Below are 21,411 nucleotides of genomic sequence, written 5' to 3' on the forward strand. Positions count from 1 at the left end.
TTCTTTACTGCTTTGAAATGATCAGGTTCATTCTCTTCTTTTTCATTTCTTAGATTTCTTTGAGTGGAGTTGCACGTGTTCTCTCCTCTTCTCATCTGTTTACTCCTGAGGTAGTGGGACAGTCTGGGGAGGAATGAGTGATGCATGCTAGCATCATCTGTGGTCAGAATTTTCACCTGGTATTAAAGTCACATACTAACCAATCCACGTGTTGTCACAAAACCCTCCTTCCTCTTCTTCCATGAGGTTCCAAATTCATTTTTCTTCATGCTACTCAGTTTAAAGGTTTCTGGGTTTTTAAGATTACTTTTCTCTTTCCTGAGAGTGTCTTGCATCATTGAATAAACAGTTTCAGATCCAGATTTGCCTAAAATTTGACTGTTATGTGAACGTTTAGCGTATATTTATACTGTAATGTTGTGGGATCCATTACAATGTGAGCTGAGAGATGTTGTTTGACAAATGTTATGTTTTTTTGGGTTATTTTTGAAAATCATGAATACTTTTATGGAACCTCATAACTGAAGATTAAAATATAATTGTGTTTCTTAATAACTTGTTTTTCTTCTTCTGGGACCAAATATGGAAACATTTAAATTAGCTATGTGCAGATAAACCAGAGGCTTATCTTCCTTTTAAGGTGTTGGTGATCTTGGCTTGTTTTCTTTGTGGAAATGAATGCTTCTGTTATCTCACCTTGGATGCAGTGGATAGTTGTTCTCATCATGACAATTTTACATTGTTCTTCTTGGAGCTATTTTAAATATTGTCTAACTGTACCATATAAAACACTAAGAGCTTATTTGATATATGAACGCCTCTGGAGAATATGTCACATTCTGAATTCGTTATTCCTGCACTAGCAAGGCAGCATAATCAAGCCAGAGAATGCCTAGGGTTTGTTTTGATTTGTTTCACTTTTGTTTTAAATTTACCACCCACAGTTATCCAAAATACATAAAAGCTTGTGGGTTTGGTATGTTTGTTTTACTCTTATACTGTAACGATGTTCAAACATGACTGTACTTAAAGTCTTTTGGACCAGACAAAAGTCATTTGCTCTTTTGATAATAATATCAGAACATTGGAAAAAAAATTCCTTTTCTCAGTCTGCCATTCCCATAAGTTGATAGTTGCGCTGTTTGCATAGCTGACCACCCACTGAAGCCAAGGCACGTGAAACTGCTGTCCACTAAAATGGGCCTGAAAGTCACGTGGGACCCACCCAAAGATGCTACCAGTAGACCTGTGGAGCATTACAACATTGCCTATGGGAAGTCACTGAAAAGTCTTAAATACATCAAGGTGAATGCCGAGACGCACTCCTTCCTTATTGAGGATGTGGGTAAGTCACACTCTGGTCTTGTTCCCAGTCAGAACTAACTGTACACCGACATTCTCAGTCCCTTTCGTAGGTAGGATGGCTGTTTGTGAAACACAGTGTGGCCAGGCTCCAGGGACCTCATGTTTTTTTTTTTTTGGGGGGGGGGGGAACAGGTAACCAAGGTCATGAGGCTGTTGCTTAACCTTTATCTTGCCTCTGGGCTTCCTCATTCTGCACTTGAACTCAGGTATTTCTGGATAGCTCTTCAAATGGATGGAGGAGGCCATTTTTTGGTTTCTGAATGTGCTTTTGGAAGACATGTTGGTCCTTTGTTGTATAGAAACTTGACTACTTTGCAGCCTAATCTTGAGAGTTCTAATTTATAAACCAATCAGAGATCACTCAAATAATATGTCCCCTTGAGGGTGTGTGTGATATGTCATGCTTAGCCACATCTGGTTCAAAGATGTGACGTTCTCCCCATTAAATTTGATCCCGGGAGTCTGTAATACTTAAAATTTTACCTAAATATATTATAAGTGCATGTGTAGGTGGTTTTGAATTTAGGCTTTGAGCTTCCCCTATCTTTTGCTTTTTTGATCCTATGAGCCTGAAATTCCATTTATTCTACAGTCCAACCTCATAATGGATCATAAGGAAGTAACAGGTCAGCATTATGTCAATGAGGTCTCCATGTGCCAGGTTAGCATTTTCCTGCCTCCCTTTAGTGGATCAAAATCAACTCATGGCTCCTCAGATTCTTGGCCATGGTCTACACACATTTCTTCTCCACCTCTTGCATTGTAACGTTAGGCTTTCTGAGGAACGGAGCAGAAAGTATATGGAAGGGACATAAAGGAAGTCAGATTTCCTTTTTCTTAGTTCCAGCTAAACATACATTCCTCTGAATCTTTTCTACATTAGTATGACCCTACAAAGTCTGACAGTTTGGTTAAATGGAGATTCTGTTGGATCAAAGGCATGAGCAGGGTCATCTTTGATAGTTCAAACCTGAGGTTGTTCCCATTGCTGCAGAGAAGAAAAACAGGCAAAAAGAGAGCCCTAGAACTCACTGAAAATCAAATAGTGTATTCCAAGTAACTCACTGATGAGTTAACGGGAATCAGAGACATATGGATTAAATTTCTTTGAAATACGAATAGCTTCAGAATGAAGAGAGAAAGCGCCTGGCGTAGCATGATTTTGCATTCTGTCTGACTCTAGAGAGGGTTTCCCAGTTAGTCTGGCAGGCTGTGCCAAACCCTAAATGCCACCAGGCCCTGCCGCAGTAGACAGAAGTCCTACTGGCCTCGAGCACAGCAGGGTTGGTAGCTGGCATTACTATGTCCCTGTTGCTGGGCCTCTGGCCGGAGAACCGAAGTTCCATTACAGGAACACTCCTCACCTTGAGAAATGTACATGACCCTTCTTGCCTCTTATCTCCCCAACATCCATCCCATCTAATTCCTGCAAATACTCACCTCTCCAAGCAATTGGCACCTTCATTCACCTTTCACAGTGATTCATTTTGAGGAAAATCAGCACTATTGGACTTTCACTTTCTGTAGCTACAAACTCAGGATGCATTCACCTGATAATGTGGCCTCTTGGCTTCCCTTCCTGTCCCACTGACTTCAGGAGCTCAGCCAAAGAGACCATGGCTGTTTGACCTTGACCCCTAGATGCAAATAAAAAAGTGAAGCCCAGTTATTTCAGAATTAGCATGTTCAAGGTTCCAACAGTTGTTCCTCTAGATTTTTGTTGAAATGGTCAAAGACAACATGGAGACCTAGTAAAGGGAGTAGTTTACTGCCAGAAGGAGAAAATTTCATGAAGCTTTATGTGTTGTGATGAGATGTCCCATGTGCTAAATTTTATAAGCTACACTGACATTTTCATACTGGTTTTTTTTTTGATGTTTCTGTTTGGAACTTCCAGGGGAAGATATTATTTGCAGTTACCAATGCTATCGGCTAAAACACCTAGTTAGTGGACAGTGTGTTCCTATTTCCTACATTAATTTCACATTAAGAAGCTCAAAAGCCTTTTCTGTTGTCTATGAATTCAGGTTTATTAGATATGCCATGTACTTTGTGCTAAATAAATTCCGTGTTCTCTGGTCAGGTATATTTTCGTTGCATGAGAGGCATGTTAGTGATATTGATTAAACAAAGCAAGAGAGCTGTAGTTAGACCTGTCACTTAATTCAGATTTTTATTTTTGGTTATACATAGGGAAGACAGTTAGTGAGTCAAACTGTCATTCTTGGAGATTTGAAATGGTGGCTTGATATAAACCATATGTTTCAGAGCCGGGGGTAGTGTACTTTGTGCTGGTTACTGCAGAAAACCACAATGGAGTGAGCCGTCCAGTTTACAGAGCTGAAAGCCCTCCCGGTAAGTCTTACCTAGAATCCGAGGCTGTATTTTTGTTACTTGGATGGGGAGAAACATCCCTCCTTGCTTTCTCAGATCCGTATAAATTTAAAGAGTTCCTGAGCAAGCATTTCTTTTAGACTTGTATAGCAAGCTGAAAGATTGAAAAGTAGGAGAGACTTAGCCCTTCTTTTAAAGTAATTTTAATGTAGGTTGTTGTTAGTGTTTTGTTCTAAATTTTTGAGTACTCATTCGAGTAAACCATGTGCAAAAGACCAAAAAGACGTGTTGTCCAGAAAGCTTAGGTGCCTCATTACTGATGTGGCCCAAGAGGAGCCTTTTGAGGACTGTTGAAAAGACCATTAAACGTACGTCAGAGCTGCACTGAAATGTGGAAAATCCAGTCGTCTTCGTTTCTAACTATGAAGTTGCATTTTCCTCATTTAGGAGGTGAATGGATCCAGATTGATGGTTTTCCCATTAAGGGTCCAGGACCATTTAATGAAACCGTCACAGGTACTATTTGCTCATTCGGTTCATGTCTTCACTGAAGCACCATCTTGCAAGAGGGTTGTGCTTCTGTCACACACATGTGCTCACCCACCTTCATTTAGTTCCCATCGCTAAACTAACACACATGCCACATGGTTTTTGGTCAATCTGCTCTGCACCTGATGGCCCAGACTGTAGCCGGTGTTGCTCATTTCACACTGTTCTTTCATGTTTTGGTGTGGGGTCATGTCTGCGTCTACATCTGGGGATACTGTTGCACTGTTAACAGGCAAATATGGTGGTTGAGATGGCAGTCCTGGCCTGATGAGGATATTTACAGCTCTTATCTGTGGATGCATAAATGAATGGAATCCACCAAGAAGGGGCTTTTATTGGCTAATATGTTACATCGAGTTCTTCTCTCTGTTCTTATAAGCATGGGATATTTTGTGATATGTTAGAGCACTTGCCTTCCATCTCTGCTCCATATTTGTATACGTGTCTGTTTTACCACTGGGATGTTAATGTTGTCTAGTCATATTGTTTCACTTGTTGAGAGAAGTGTTTATATTTCTTGTATGTTTTTTTGAATATATTTAATTAATGGTGAAAAAAGAATGCAAAATGAATGCAGTTGTTTTGGAGTATGGTTGGATAATATCTCTAAGGCAATATGGTGAGGACCTATATACTGTTTTCATGAATGGTGTTTTTAAGTACTTCAATCTGGTGTTGTTGTTGAGAGGAAGGTGAGTACTTTGACATCAATGACCGTCATCTGCATCTCCGGTCAGATTTGATGGGTGTAGGCAGTTTCAAAGTCCCTTTTCTGAAAAAAAGGGGTGGAAAAAATGAAACAATCAGAAAAAGAGGCTGGCTTTCAAGGAAAGGTGATATGCTTCCCTTCCAATATATTGCACTTGCGGCAACCACGGGGTGTTGGAAGGGAGACATCTTGGAGGCTATTAGAGGTGAGGAGATGAAAGTTGGAAGAGAGAAATAAGGGGCAGGCATGGATTCTGGGGTCAAGCTCCAGAGTGAGAGTGGAAGCAGAGAGTGTATGAGGGTGACAGGAGGGTCAAGAGCAAAAGGCCAAGGTCAAATCTGAGAGGATGATGACAATTGAGCAACCAAGATGGTAGCACAGCTAGGAAATGTGCAAAATAGGCATGTGTGTTTATTTCAAGATTGTCCACCTCTGAAGAGGCACAGGTAAATTTTTTACTGACAGATGTTCAATGCCTTATCTTGTATTTTAAATTACCATTTTATTTTTTATAATTTTTCTGATAAAGTTTTCTGAATGACAGTAGTTTTAGAACAAGTGATTTTCTTTTGCTCTTTCTTAAGTAATTTCTTATGCCTTCTTTAATAAAAACACGTGTGTGTGTATCTGTATTTGTATGTATGTCTGTGACTTTTCTGAGTGAGCACAAATTATAGAAATGCTGGAAATTGGGACTCACAGACAATCCTGCTCCAACTCATTATTGGTTTTATGTACTGTGAAATCATTTGACCTCTCTTTGTAGGAGACTTTGTATGTCCTAGGTGCTAAAGAGCACTCTTCTATAATATGGAATACTGTATTTATTATACATTATGATAAAAAAGACACTGGAAAAAATTGCTAGCTGTAACCATTTGCAACATATGATATAAAGCAGAATTTAAAAAAAAATGAATATCTGGGGATGCCTAGGTAGCTCAGCGGTTGAGCATCTGCCTTCAGCCCAGGGTGTGATCCTGGAGTTCTGGGATCGAGTCCCATATTGGGCTCTCTGCATGGAGTCTGCTTCTCCCTCTGCCTATGTCTCTCTCTCTCTCTCTCTCTCTCTCTCTCTGTGTCTCTCATGAATAAATAAATAAATCTTTAAAAAAAAGAATATCCAGAATGCACAGACTTGGTTACAGTGCTCCAGAAAAAAATTCTATTTCATTGTTAATAAAAATAATAAGAGTAATTTATGAGAAGTTATCAATAAGTGATCAGCATGCACATCTATGCCTTTTCTTTTTTTTTTCTTTTTCTTTTCTTTTTTTTTTTTTTTTTTTTACATCTATGCCTCTTCTATAAGGCTTGGAAAATATGCTCTGCTGCTGTTCTGAGAAATGGTTTAATAATTGACAATCCTGTTAAACAAAATAAGTATTCTGAATCCCAGGTATCTTCATTCAAAGGGAGGGTTTGGCATTGGCTCCTGGTGGAAGGCCCCAAGGGTTTCCTTTAGTGCTTTGACTGGTAACATCTCACTTTCTTTGAGTATTTTATTTGAAACCAGAGGAAAATCCATACTTTTGCTTTGCTGGAAATAGTTTCAGTTCAAATTCTGGAAGACCTCCTTTTGTGGCTAGGACCTAGCTTGACCTCATTGTCTTTCCTTAATCATTAGATTCATTCATTCAGTGCCATTGGCTTTCCAGGCGCAGGTCTGTATGCTACAGATCCAATAGTGGGTAAGACAGACAAGAGCTTGCCTTAACGAAGACTGGATTCTAGTGGGAAAGAAAGACAATAAACATGTAAGCAAAAAATAATGCATATAATCTGTATCAGTTTATGAGGGCCACCATAAAAAATACCACAGAGGGTAATTGTATATAATACATAATATATATATATTATATTTATATAACAAAATACCACAGTTCTAGAGCCCAGAAATCCAAGATCAAGGTATCAGCTGGCTTGATTTACCCTGGGGCCTCTCTTTGGCTTGTCTCTCTCCTGTGAGCACACATTTTTGGTGTCTCTAGGTGTCTGAATGTCCTCTCCTTAAAAGGACACCAGCCAGATGGGAGTAGGGCCCATTCCAATGGCCTCATTGTAACTTAATCACCTCTTAAAAGGCTCAGTCTCCAAAGACAGTCACATCCTGGGGTAATTGGGGGTCAGGACTTCAACATATGAGTTTGAGGGGGAACAAAATTCAGCCTGTTGCAGAATCATAGATTCTTTGAAAAATGAACAACACTGTGGTATAGACAAAGCCAAGTGGGGGAGCCCAGGAGGCGCTAAGATGGTGGTACCAGGCAGAGATGGAATGAGGACTGCTGGCTGGGGGGAGCGTGAGGAGGAGGAAAAACATGCCAGGCAGGCTTGAGTGATCCTCAGACGGCCACTCTGAAAGCCCTTAGGGCTCAGAAAGTAGGAGGACTAAGCAGAACTGCCAAGTTCTTGGCAGAAGTTTTGGCTTTGGCTTTGGGCAGCTCGTCTTAAATCTTTTAGTTAGAAAGGTTTCTTTGTATTTCGATGTGAAATCCCTCCCGTTGAGATGCAAACCCATATCTCTTTGTTTTGTCCCCAGGGAAGAGAGGTCCCAAGTCCATTCAGATATTGGAATCTTATTATCTACCTTCCCGGCAGACTTCTTTTCTGAAGTGGTTTTAGCTCTTTTTCCTCTGTGACCGGATGTGGGGTCATCTGGTCTGTGTTGAGCCAGACACTAGGGTCAGGACAAGACCATGGGACTCGGTGTGCAGGGCATTCTGCTTTCACCAGGCTCTTCATCTGGAAAGTTTTAGTTCTCAATAGGATCATGTGTATTTTTAATAAGGTGATGGTTTTCTTTCCTTTTTTTAAAAAAAATATTTTATTTATTCATGAGAGACAAACAGAGAGAGGCAGACACCCAGGCAGAGGGAGAAGCAGGCTCCATGCAGGGAGCCCAATGTGGGACTCAATCCCGGGACCCCAGGATCACTCCCTGGGCCAAAGGCGGATGCTCAATCGCTGAGCCACCCAGGAGTCCGAAGTGATGGTTTTCTAAAAATCTAATCATCCATGCTGTCCTGAAGCAATGGTGCTCAAACTAGACAGAGTACTGAGATAAAAGTCCAATTTATACCTTGTATTTTCTTACATTATATTTTAGTCCAGGAAATTTGCTCATTTTTTAGACAAATTGTAGCTTAGACTTGAGTTCACAGTTCTCCTTGGCCATTCTCAACCAACACTGGTGTATCAGGGGCCCAACCATTCCCTGATCCCTGGTTGCTCTCAAAATACAAATAGCATGTTGGTGCTTGGCTCATGATGGCCTGTCCACACGGATGTCCTCCATGATGGTGGCCCATGCAACATCCTCACCTCATGGTTTCCAGCTGCCTCCACCTGCTGCCTGTGGTAGAATGGCTCCTGTCCATAGTTATCCCACTTTCTCAACTCCCTAACTGTCCTGAGCTCCCTTTTGGACTTACTCAGGCTTTGAGTCCATAGACTCTTCCCATTTCCACTGTCCAGAATCATCTCCTGGCTCATTTCTTGTCTTATCCTGGTCCCACTCATGTCTGCTCAGCCAGCTCCCCTGACCATGGGACAGCCTCAGCAGCCTGCTAGTCCCCATACCATGGCCCCTACCTCCCTGATTTTCCTCCTGCATGTGAATTGCTGAGCTTTGTGGGAAAAGCAAAGAGCTAAGCTGATCTGTACCATTGTGACTCCTTACAGCTGGTCTGCGAACTCCAACTGGGTCCTCAGTGCTGCTTGGCAATTGTTCTATGTGGCCTGACTCAGGTTATTCCCTTCTTCCATAGGTTGGCTGGTCCAGAATGTTGCCACTTGGCTCAAGCTCCTTCCTCCCGTCCTCTTCTTGCTTCTAGCCTTGCTTTCTGCCTCCCTGGGAAATAAAGTCATTAGCATGACACTGCTTCTCTTACTTCCCATGATTTCCAAACCCTCCTCTCCCTTCCTTCCTCTTGGCTCTGAGGGGAACTGCTGTCTCCATGACTTTTCAAGGCTGACTTCATCCATGTGAAGCTACATTGCATGCATGGCCAGACCTGAAGGCAGGGCTGGGTTTGGGTCCATCATGGGAGTCTCACTATTCGCCTTGGTGCCTGCCTCAAAAGCTGATACCTGCTGTTGAAAAGTGTCCAATTATTTGACATAGAAATGATGAAACTAAGAAACCATGCAAACCAGTCTGGCATCTTTAATTCCTTCCAGGGCATTCCTTTCATAGGAAATAGCTATGGGCATATGAGAAATGGATATTTCATAATCTAGAATTACAAATTCTGGTCTTTTCTATCAATAGTTCATCAAAATGAGCACTGACCTTTAGGTATATCTTCTTGCCAACTTATTTAAATGTGACTGATGTGTAAGGTGGAGATTCTAACCCTAGGTGTCCTGCGATGGACCCTTTCCTGACTTTCCATAGTCACCATCTGTACTCCCCACCCAATCCACTCCTGCATGGCTGGCCCTGGGTGCAGATCCAGCACATTCTTGGATCTGTAACTATAAAATTCAGCAGCTTTAAAATGCTGGGACTTAATGAGAAGTTTCTAGGCTCCTTTCTAAGAACTGTCTCAGGTTCTAAGTTTTATGCCATGGCTCTAGGTTCCTTTCAGCTTGGGAGATTTGGTGAATTTAAGACACTAAACAGATTGATTCTGCCACTTTTATTGGGTGATTTTAAGCTTTGTAAGCAATTGGGAACCATTTGTAGTCCTGAGAAATGGCTCCGTGCCTTTTTTTTCCCCAACCTACTCTGACTGTTTTAGATCAGCAAGCTAAAATATCATATTAGTAAAGGGAGAAACACTGAATTGCAGTTTCTGGGGGTTGGATTTGTGCCTGAGCACACAGAGGTACACAGAAGGAAGAATTGTCTCTTGTGATCCACTGGATTTACCTCTCCCAACGGCCCCCTTCTCTGTGCCACCCTCCCCTTCTCTGTGTATGACGGCAGGAGTACCACCACGTGAGCCAGGAAGAAGGCCCCATTAACTTATTTAAACTGACATATGTCTTTGTCATTCTGGGTAAAAGCTGCTAGTGTAGCCCACCAGTGGGCAAATCACACACGGAGCTGCTGCCTCTGGGGCTCTGTCAGATAATGCTGGAGCCAGGCCATGGGGCTGCTGTGTGCCAGACTTGTGCTTAAAGTGTACCCCAATTCAGAGTTTTTAAATTAATTATAATCAGATGGTCCTCTTTTCACACGCTAGTTTCAATTAACATCCTGGCCAACAGGGAATTAATAATGTCTGTGGTATGATTTTCTCAGTAGCTCTCTCATGCAATCATGAGTTTTATTAAGTGCAGTTTACAGGGCAAAAATCAGTTTCGGGTTTACAGCCCGGATGGTGAGTGCCTCAAGGGCAGGGTGCTTTGATTTTCTCATCTGTGTCTCCATGGCCTGGGGCAAGCACACAGTAGGTGCTCCATAAATGTTTGTTACACAGAAATGCATTGGGGATGCCTGGGTGGCTCAGTGGTTGAGCATCTGCCTTTGGCTCAGGGTGTGATCCCAGGGTCCTGGGATCAAGTCCCACGCTGGGCTCCCTGTAGGGAGCCTGCTTCTCCCTCTGCCTGTGTCTCTGCCTCTCTCTGTGTCTCTCATGAATAAATGAAAGAAAGAAAGAAAGAAAGAAAGAAAGAAAGAAAGAAAGAAAGAAAGAGAAAGAAAGAAAGAAAGAGAAAGAAAGAAAGAAAGAAAGAAAGAAAGAAAAAAGAAAGAAAGAAAGAAAAAAGAAAAGAAAGGAAAGAAAAGAAAAGAAAAAAGAAAAGAAAAGAAAAGAAAAGAAAAGGAAGAAAAGCATTGAAGACTGCTTCCACTCTGTGTCTGTGCCCTGGCAGAGGAGGTGAGCAGTGACCAGAGCGAGGATGCTGTGAGGTACAGAGCCGCGTGACAAAAGGTCACAGTCACCCTTGTCTAGCCGAGCTGTTGCTGCTGGGGGTGGTCCTGGGCCGGCCAACGTGTTGGCCACAAAATAGGGCTGCCATTAATCAAGATCCTAACTCTTGCCTTCTGATTCTTAGAATAGCACCAGGTACATTTGTGGACTGGAATGCCTCCAGGCAGCTGTCTGTGGGGGCGAGATGTGTACACAGCATGATCTGTCCGCTGTGGGGTTGCACCTTCTTCCTCAGGGGCTCCCATATCCTTATCAGGGTGCCTGCTTCAAAGTCACCTCTCACATTAGAGTGTAGACTTCCCCAACCTTCGAGCCCATTCTTTTTTTAAAAAAAAAAATTTTATTTATTTATTCATGAGAGACACAGACACAAATATTTCATTCATTCATTCATTCATTCATTCATTCATTCATTCATTCATGAGAGACACAGAGAGAGAGAGAGAGAGGCAGAGACACAGGCAGAGGGAGAGCTCCCCTGTGGGGAGCCTGATCGCAGGGACTCAATCCCAGGACCCCGGGGATCATGCTCTGCCTCAACCACTGAGCCACCCAGGAGCCCTGAGCCCATTCTTCAATAAGGAGAAAGTAGGCTGTGGAGGCTGTTGGAGCTGTGTGACTTCTCCTGTAGCTGAATGTTCTTGGGTGGGAGCAAAGCCCTCAGTGGCTCCAGTCCCCACAGAAATGCCCTGGCAGGAAACCAGGAGCTGTTGCTGACTGGAGGGGCTCCCAGCGGCGTTCTGGGGTGCTTCCCCCCAGATGAATGTGAGTACATGCTCACAGATTTTCCCTGTCACCAGTGAGCTGCTCGGAAGCTGATGACAGGAGTGAGGCCTTTTCCTCAGGTGTGGGGCAGGTGCCCACTTCAGAGCCCCAAGTGGCTGCTCCACACCAGGGAGGGTGGTGAACGCTGGAGAGATGAGTCGCCCCCACATGTGTGGCCCTGAGTGAAGGCGATTTGCCTTCATGTCCAGCGCTTGTTGATAAACCTAATGCTTCTGACGAGGTCAGCATCTTGGGACCAGTGGCCACTGCCTGACTGCATCCCCATCATGGGCTTTTCTTTTCATGTCTGAGTGAAAAAGAGGGCAGGCATGGGCCTTGTGAGCTTGTGGAAGAGGGATACGGTCCTTAGTGGGATCACGAATGCAGATGTTGGTCCTGAAAGCAAGCTTTCTCCCTTTTAACCCATCAGCCATTCATGTATAATAATTGGGTCTTCCATTTGCAAAGGGCATGTTGGATCATAGTAAGAAGCTGAATTACTCAGTAGCCACTCACCAGAAACAAGTCCTTCATTTCCAGAAAACCTAGTGTGTTACTTACTGTCCTGCTCTGGAATGAAAACAATGCAGAAGAGCTTTAGACTAGAACAAACAAACCAAACCAAATGAACCTTGGAACTGAGACATAATTTTCCTCAGAATATTTCCCACTCCTTCGTGTTGGCTTCCATAGTCTGCGAGGCTGTCCCTATGTTATGCTGTGAGATGAAGAAGTGCCGGATGGCTGCGTTTCAGCCGCTAAGGACATCAGGAAAGGGCTGTTGCTCCCTTTGCTTTCTGTGACTCTCATGGGTCCTCAGGAAGTGCTTCTGGAGATGACGACACCACCCCCAGAGGGATCTAGAGCAGATGCTTCCAGTGATTGCACCTGCCCACCTCCAATGGAGGAGACCACAGCTGGAGAAGCTCCCTGATTCCCTCATGCTATGTCAGTGGGGCTGGGCCAGGGCTGGGCTCCCCCCAGGCTCCTGTCGCAGGTGGCTGAGGACATCGGTTGCTGGTACTATTCTTCTAGCTTCTAGACGAGCCACCGTCACGAAAAGGTAGCAGACCCTCCCTGTCTACACAGTAAGATTACCGGCTTAGTGTAGGGAGAAACCCCTCAAGAGGCTTAGGATCTGTAAGAACTGAGGAACGTGTCCCTCTGCAAGTGGTTGCTGTACCTCTTCATTCTCGTGCCTGTGGCAGGGCTTCATGGCCAACTTGTGCAGAGTCCTGTCCTGGGCGACCTGGCATTTTGCAGCCCTGGTCCTGTGTGGGTGGAATCCATGGCATGAAGTAGTTTTCACTGATGTTCACAGCACTGCTGGGGTCAGAGTCACCCCTGATTGACACTTTGGATGCCAGACTGAAGATGGTGATGTGCCAGGGTTCTTAGGGCTTTAAGATCTGGGCTTCTCAGAACCTGGGAGGACGCCGTCCCTTTGATGAAGAGTTTGAGGAGCTCTGCTAAGTGATAAGGGGATTCCACAATTTTGTGAAACAGCCAGCCAAACAAAATCAAATGGCCTCCACGGAGTGGTCCCAGGATGGCTTAAAGTATTTGCTTTGTTTCTGAGACAGTCCTCCTGGATTTTGAGTGTCACACGTGAGGGCGAAAGTGCTGGCAGCCTTGCACCAGCCTGTGGGGTTGGCCTGTGATTACACCATCCTTTCTTGACTCCATGCAGAGTAGGATGCCCTGTGGTTCCTCATCTGGTGACACCTGGACATCACTGCGTGATCCCAGAGAGCAGGAGGGAAGAGCTGTGAAGAACTGGACATGTCTGGGGGCCGGGGGCAGGAAGAAGCTTGACCAAAGGCACTTAGGTTGGCTTCTTTGTTTTAAGAGTTAGTGTTAGATATTTTAGAAAAGGGGTTCTTTGGGCTTCCACAATCCGTAACATTAGTTGTAATTGCATTGGTGAGCTTGGGGGAGATCAAGATTATTTTTATTTCTTTTCTTTTTTTTCCTTTAAGAATTTCTGTCTTCTCCCAAGCCTGAAAAGGAGAGAAGTGGGGAGAATCAGGGCTACAGATCCACCAGACTGCAGTTCCAGGCTGGCTTGTCACTCCTGCCATCTGGCTTCAGAATTCCCCCTTAGCCATCCTGGGCCTCACTTTCTTTGTCTATAAATGGGGGGTTACTGGGTGATGCTGAAGATGTTTGTCAAATGCCTTCTGCCTGGTAGGGACCCCATAACTTAAGAAGATTGGTGATGTGGCAACAGACACTGTTCTAAAATCAAGAAATGAGATAGCCTTTCTCCTTATTGTTAAATAGCGGGGCCTCTCCAAATATCACACAAAAGCCAAGTGGTCAGAGTATTAAGGATGTTCCCTGGAAAAGAAAAAACCTTCAGAGCAGGTGTTACAAATGTTAGTGTGTGGAAGGAGGGTTTTGTGAAGCGTTCAGAGGTGTCTCAGGAGATTATGTGTCAGAACCCACTCAGGAAGGAGCCCGTGGCAGATGTCACTCAATGCCAGGTTTGGGCCTATGTCACTGGCCAGGAATCCATGCTTCGAGTAGGGATGGCAAAGCCCATGTCCTGTTCTGGCTGCCCACAGTTCATCTTCACCCCTCTAATGCTCACTCCCTCTCCTCTTCCTGCCCTCTGTCCTCTTCCTTATCATGCTTCTTCATCAAAAGTGCACATCAGCTGTGGACTCCCACCTGCCCTGATGGAGGTGGGCACTGGGACATGTTTTCACAAGCCTTCCAGGTGACCCTGTTGGATACTGCAGTGTGAGGGCCACCTGTCTAGCCTCGAGGGCTGGACTGTTCCCTGCTGTACAAACCAGTGTCCCTGCCTGCTTTGGGGTCGATGTGTGGAAATCGTTGGGAAGCTGCCAGAGGCAGAGGATGGGTGAATGGAAGGCCAGCAAGCACACAGGCCTGCCCTTTCAGGCCGGGGGATGGGGATAAGGGGTTGTCTGTCTGTGTGAAGGTGGGAGGGTGGTAAAGTTGGGTGTCAGATTGGTCAGTGGAGCCGTGCATCAAGCGATAGCTGCTGGAAAATGAGAATGTCCTATTAGGTGAAACCAGGGGGAGGAAAATAGTCACAGGACAGCAGTGGCTATGGACTCTCTTATGCCAACAAAGAGTAGGGACTTGCTCAGAGCAATTGATGATTGTTAGATGCTGATGAAGAACAGTGCTTTCAGTTTATGGTGTAGAAAAAGAGGTCTGGATGAGACCGCCTCATATTTGAGACAGTTATCAACATAAAGAGTTTTTGACAATAGTGCATCTCTTCTGCTTATGTCTGGTTCTTTGAGACACCTTTTTTTTTTTTTTTTTTTTTTTTTTTTTAGCATCCCTTGTGTGAAAGGCATCGAGGTAAGCTCTGTGGTGTGACCATGGCATGGCTCACGTTCTGGAGAGGGCGGCCCACCCATCCAGTGAGTCTAATACATAAGGGGTTTCATTATTATCACAACCACAAACACATCTAGCAATTAATTTATGCTTAATGGATGCCGGTACAGTTTTGAATGCTTTATGTGGATTATATTATAAAACTCAATATGCTAGAGATATTTCATAGAGGAGGAAATGGAGCTTCAGTGAAGGTGTTCCAAGTCACACAGCCAGGGAGTCCTAGACTCAGATTTGGACTTCAGTGCCTGTGGAAGCTCAATGCAGAAGCAACCACGTTCAGTTAGCATTGGATTGCAGATGGGCACAGCATCATGTTGATTTTTTTTAATTTCTTTTTTTGTGTGTGAAAAGAACCAATTTTGATTCCATATAATTTCAGAATATTTGCCAATTTGCATAGCTGGCAGTACAGACCGGGAGAGATGTTCTAATCCTAGCTTTCTGAGGGCTGCTGTAATCCAGGTGGTGATTGTTGCACCCACCTGACCCGCCAAGTAGGCAACGTATAATTAACCGCTGTAGGTCTTCTGTGATCGGCCAGTTCTGAGTAAGAGCTACCTGATTATGTTGTAAAACACAGCAACGGAGGGAGTGTGTCCTGCCAAGTCTAAAATACACCCTGCACTGGTCGGTGTGAATGTGATTACGCGTGGCAATTGTGACTTCCTGTTTTCAAGATGAAAGACTTACAGAGCTTCATTAGAAAGATTTCACAGGGCTTCCGTGAAGCTATCGCATACGACTCAGAGAAAACACTGAAATCATTTCATGGCAAGTGAATCTGCGCCATATGGATAGTTTTTCTAAAATGTGTACATCAGCTTAAAAGAAGAATACCAGATGATCCATAAAAGATCCATGAAAAGTATTTGATGGTACGTAGTTCAGAATATTAAAGAAAGGAAATTTTCAAAATACTTGGAAAAGGTTTACGGTTGGCTTTTCTAAAAACCAAGATTTGAAAGACGAGGGCTTTGTCGAGGGGGGCATTTTCACCTTACTCTGGTTTTCAGAGTCGGTGACCTCTGTGTAGTGTGGGAACAGTCTTTGGCGAGAAGCCTTCTTTTACTCATTTGCTACCTGCTATGTGTACTGTCTGGTCCATTTAAACACACACACAGACACACACTTAATGCCTACTGTGCCAGGCATTATGCTCACACCCTGTAAGGGGCTCATCCAGTTCAGCACCTGCTTCACCTTCATTGGCAGAGGTGGTTGGTGGGATGACACATGGGGTGGGGCAAGAGCAGAACTGGAAGGCATCTAGTCAGACGAAGATGGAACTCAGTCCTCAGAGCTTGAAGTCAGGTCCCCACTTGGCACCTAGTAGCTTTGTGGCCTTGGGTCAGTGACTTCGTCTCTTTGAACCTCAATTTTCTGTTGGGGATTATGACATGTATCCTACTTAACCTGGAAGTTCTTGGAAGGACGATTTAACTATGTGAGGACTTGTGGCAAACTGTGAAGCTCTGTGTAAGGCAGGCAGTGTGGTTGGTGGCCGGGGCTAGCCTCGGCTCTGTTCCCCCTTAGTTTCTTGCTCAGTAGGCTTAGCTTCATTCTCCAGCCCTGGCATGGGAGTGGCTACACAGCAGCCTGGAGCCTGGGGTGAAAGCCTGTAGAGTTTGAGGGGGCAGCTACTGTCCCTGCCACTGGGCAGTATGGGTGATGCCTAGTGGGCCCGGCATGGGTCAAGACAGAGCCATGGGCTGGGGACCTCAGGCAATAAACTTGCGCCATCTGAGACTGAACTCCTTGTCCTTGGAATCTTACTCCTTCCTGCTTCCTCAGGGACCCTGTCACTTTTCCAGTGGTCTTTTCCCTTATTATGGTTTTGTCAGGACTTTACTGTTGAGTGTCAGGGGTTATTTGTGTGGAGCAGAGACCTGCTGCGTTCCCAAGGCCCAGCAGTGATGGTGCGCCCTCCAGGAACACTTTGCACTGTGGCGTGTGTGGCCTGGAAGTGTCCCAGGACTGAAGCAGAGCCACAGGGCAGAGAATACCCTCTCTGTTCAAAAATTTATTTTTGATCTGACCCCCTTAAGACCTGCGTGTGTGTGTATGTTCGGTACATTTGCCCATCTTGCTGAAGATCGTCTCAGAACTTCCATGTTGGTGTGTTGCTTTCTGCAGTGGTGAGAGTGTTGCCGTAGGCCACTCTCATCTTTAGGATAAGAGATGGGGTGAGGGGTAACACTGAGGGCAGTCAAGTTGGTAACAGCACCATAGACATGTGTCCTGTTTGTTGCTGCCCCCCAGGAAACAGACTGTGGCAGCCATGGTTGGGTGGTAACCCTGCCATTTCTGCCCAAAAAACAAGCAGTGCAAATGGCCTGTGGCAGCTTGAGCAGGCATCATTTATCAGTGAGAGGTTCCCTCAAGGAGGTATGAGCTTTTTATAGAAGAAAAAGAACATCCTATGTTGTTGGCAGAGATCATTTTCACTTTGTAAACTTTTTAAAAACATAATACTGACCTTTGCCCAAAGCTGGGCACCCCGTAAAATCAAACCCCAACCTCAGGTGGTTCACCCTTAGAGACTCTGTGTAATGACTCATGAGAGTGTCTTCTTTTAAAACTACATTTTGTGTGTGTGGTGACAGTTTGTATTGGAGGCACACAGAGGGAAACATGACTTGGAAGCTGTGAAGACAGAATGAAGAGAGGTTTTTGCTTCCTATGAAATTTTCTCTTGACTTCTATGCCCTCACTCATGGCTCATGTCAAGTCTGTTTCATGACTTTCGTACAAATCTGAAAATGACACAAACGCTATTCCTGAGAAAGTAAACTTGGTTATGTGTTTTGCTTTGATGAATGTCCTCTGGAAATCTGCTAACTTTAAAAACAAACTAAAACGTCATTGTTGATAAATGAGACTAAGCATGCTGCTCATTATTCAGATTTTGCTTTTCATACGTGGCTTTTATAAGACATTTTCCCCAGTATTTAAAAAAATTCTTCTCCCTCAGGCCCCACACAAGGTCTGTTCATCAGTGACCGATGCTGATGAAGGAAATTTCGTGTCCACCTGTGTGGCACAGTCACCTGTGGATAGTCCAAACACTTAATAAGTTTTGGCAGCCTGGATCTTTCTAGAACCATGGGGCATCACATTGTTAAGGGTATGAAGTAAGAGAGTCCCATTGGGAACTCATACGGATAACCAGGTTGTAGGATTAATATAGGACCTCATACAGTTCATCGATGCTGTGCCATTAATGAGTTGGGCTAACAATACTGAACACGTTTGGCAAATTATTTTCTTTTGGGCTATATAAATGAGCATATTTATCATTTCTATAATCACTTGGTGGTCCCTAATTTTTATAGAGGCTAGTCCTTGAAATTGAGAGCCTACCTCTTAACCTGGAACAAAACCAAGATCAGTTTAGTAAAACCCCAGGGCAAGTGGTTACACTCACACCACCAGGCTGCAAGGGCAAATTTCATGTACTTCATCCTTTGACTGCACTATTGGACCAAAAAACCAAAAAATCTTAATAATAACTACTTTTTGTATTGGAGAAGATTCTATTGAATACCATAACATGGTATTCTTTTAGGAATAGGAGTGCCCTATAATTGAGTAGGTAACTTCAGCTAATGTACAAAAGGATATTCTTTTTGATGAGACTCAAGACAAGGGAGTCATGTGTCTGACTTTTCAGAATAACCATCTCTAATGGCGATTGATTTATTGTGTTATTGAAGCTTGTACTAACTCATGACAATAGATTTTGTTTTTATGTCTTTGCTTAGCAGGGAAGTTTCCAGTCTAAAACATTAGGTTGGAATTGATGATGGGGCCAATGTAGATGGTTGAAGAACAACACCTGGGAAGAACTTGGCTTCTGGAACTGGAGAGATGCTTATTAGCCTCCCTGTATCCCTCATGTAGGGCTGGAGTGTGGTCCGGGCAGTGTGGTCATCACGGGGCCCTCCTGCCCTTGTTCCCAAACTTATCAGCTCTTTAACTGATATAAAAGCAAGACTTTAACCACTAAGTGTTGGCCACCAGAATGCATTGCTTTGAAAAAGTTAGCGATCAGGGCGTTTCTTGAGATTATCATTTAGCAAGAAAATTTCTAGACGTTGATTTCACGAGAAGGAAAGAGCAGAGACTGGGGATGACAGCATCATCTGTCTGGAGGGGCAAAAACAGCCATGTAAGAGAAATTGAGATAAAAAGCAAAAACCAGTTAGTATTTAGCTCTTAGCGATTTACTGTAAAGACAAGGAAAGCCTGTCTTTTTTGAACCTTAGAGTGGAAAGCTTCCTGGAGGACCGTTATAAAGAGCCCAGAAGTGTATTTGCTCTATTTTTACACTGACCTTTCGCTCTCACCAGAGAATATATAATTTTGGCCTTAAGAAGGCAAAATGGATGAGAAAGAATGTTATAAAACATCCAAGATTTCTGGCTGGCAGCCTCACAATGGCATGTTTTTGCTTTAAGTTCTTGAGACCCCTTGGTCTGAAATGTGGGGAGGGACATGTGTGTGGAGTGTCGATACCCTTGGGGGGGAAGAGTTCCTATTAGAATTGATTATCAAAACCCGGCTGTCTTGGGCCCAACTGCTAATTGCTGTAGCTCAGTCTTCGGACAGACTGTATATACTCAGGGGCTCACTCTGAGGGGTACACTGTTTAATAATGTCTGTGTCATGTCCTCTTTAAGAAAAGGAAGTGCCCAACAAGCCCTTGCGTGTCCGTGTCCGATCCTCAGACGACCGGCTGTCCGTTGCGTGGAAGGCACCGCGCCTGTCGGGAGCCAAGAGTCCACGCAGATCGCGGGGTTTCCTTCTGGGCTACGGGGAAAGTGGCCGCAAGATGAATTATGTCCCACTGACAAGGGATGAGCGGACACACGAAATTAAAAAGCTGGGTGAGTTTCACGTTAATTGGTATCCGATGTTTTGCTGACCTTTGCCATCATGCCAGTACTTAGAAGCCCGTTTGTGACAGACAGTTGTATTTGAGGTGCTGTGTTCGTTTTCCAGGTCTGACGATTACTCACCACTGTACTCTTTGCTGTGTCCTCCTTCTGTGCCTCCATCCTTTCAACCTTTGGTGGCAGGACCAGGCCTCCCTCCCAGTGCCCAGCAACTGCTGCCTGACCCGTTAGAACAGTTCCTTGAGTTGGGCCGTTTCTCTGGATGTGGGAGGGAAGCTAATGCTTTTCTCATCTTGCCTCTGCTTTCACCATCTTGTTCTTTCAAGCTTTGTCTTAGATCCCAGGACACTGGACCTTGGGTCCCTTCAAGATGAGATGTGATGGCAGCTGCTGGAGCCTGCACATCAGGCCTGCCTTCCTCCTTTTTTGCAAACCCTTTGTGGTGAAGGAAGCATTGGCCATGTTTGCTGGGACGTGAAGAGATGATGCATATGGTTCTAGCTCAGGGCAAGGCCTGACCTTTGCTGCTCGTACTCACTGATAAGCCCGGAGAGGAGTGGCGCAAGCCATGGTCTGAGTGAGGTGATGCTGCAAACTCCTGGTTTTCTCCCCCTCTCCTCATGTCCCCTTACTTACCTGATTAGTTTGGCGGGAGGTGCTAGGTTGTCCCTCTATGGGTCCTCTTCCTGGGGGAAGCCAGGCTGCAGAGAGCACACGATCTGCTCAGCTCCTCTGGGCCTAAGTCATGTAGGGCCCAGGGCTGCTGGGCAGCAGAGTCTGAGTAGTTCTGGGGCTCATACTAGAAAGCACACTTGCTGCATGTTCTCCAACATAGATCATACCAGCAATAAATATGTTGGCCACACTGCTTAGTCTTCAGTCACTTACTAAGTGGATCAGTATGTGGCAAGGAAGGAGGGGTGATTTATTGGGTCCTCCCAGAAGACTCCAGTGGGATCTGGTGGTCTCTTCACTTGTGTTAGCCAGGCCTCGCTCAGCTTCCAGCATCAGTGAAGTGGGCTGGAGGTGGGAAGGAGGACCGGCTCTGGGCAAAGGAGCCCAGAAGGGCACAGAGCTGAAGGTTTGTGCTGTGAACAGAGTCACCCATGACAAGACACGTGTCTTGCCCGTGGCACCTACCTAAGTCTTCTGTCAGACATGACGAGGGACAGGCAAGTGGTGGGAAATGAGACTGGGGAGACAAGATAGAGAAATGCGAGAAGCGAGGGAGAGGAGAACCCAGAGTGAGGGTTCCTGGCTCGCAGCACCAATGAATGGCAGTTTGGGGCTCAGGAGACAGCCTGGTGAGAAAGGTGGTGGTGGAAACGGGGCTGCCTGTGGGAAGAAGGCCTGCTGCCCTAGGTGCCCCAGGTGTTCCAAGAACACAATCCATTCTCTCAAGGCATGACTACAGATTCTGGAATTTGGACAAGCAGCTCTCAGTTTCTCAGGACTCCCAAGGCTGGCCCCTTGGGCTGCATGGCAAGTGCTGATCAGGGCCGATTTGATCTGGTTGGAGACACTAGTGGAA

At 44.8% G+C, this 21,411-nt stretch overlaps 1 protein-coding gene across 1 annotated transcript in view; it reads left to right on the plus strand.

Moving 5' to 3' along the window:
• The window catches only part of FNDC1 (fibronectin type III domain containing 1), a 101,700-nt gene that overhangs the window by 24,561 nt on the left and 55,728 nt on the right, over window positions 1–21,411 (plus strand). Inside the window, 4 exon segments of the mRNA XM_041744613.1 lie at window positions 1,151–1,345; window positions 3,634–3,720; window positions 4,147–4,215; window positions 19,665–19,871. Coding sequence (XP_041600547.1) covers window positions 1,151–1,345; window positions 3,634–3,720; window positions 4,147–4,215; window positions 19,665–19,871 — 558 coding nt within the window.

Source organism: Vulpes lagopus, chromosome 2, assembly GCF_018345385.1.
Source record: "Vulpes lagopus strain Blue_001 chromosome 2, ASM1834538v1, whole genome shotgun sequence".
NCBI lineage: Eukaryota > Metazoa > Chordata > Mammalia > Carnivora > Canidae > Vulpes > Vulpes lagopus.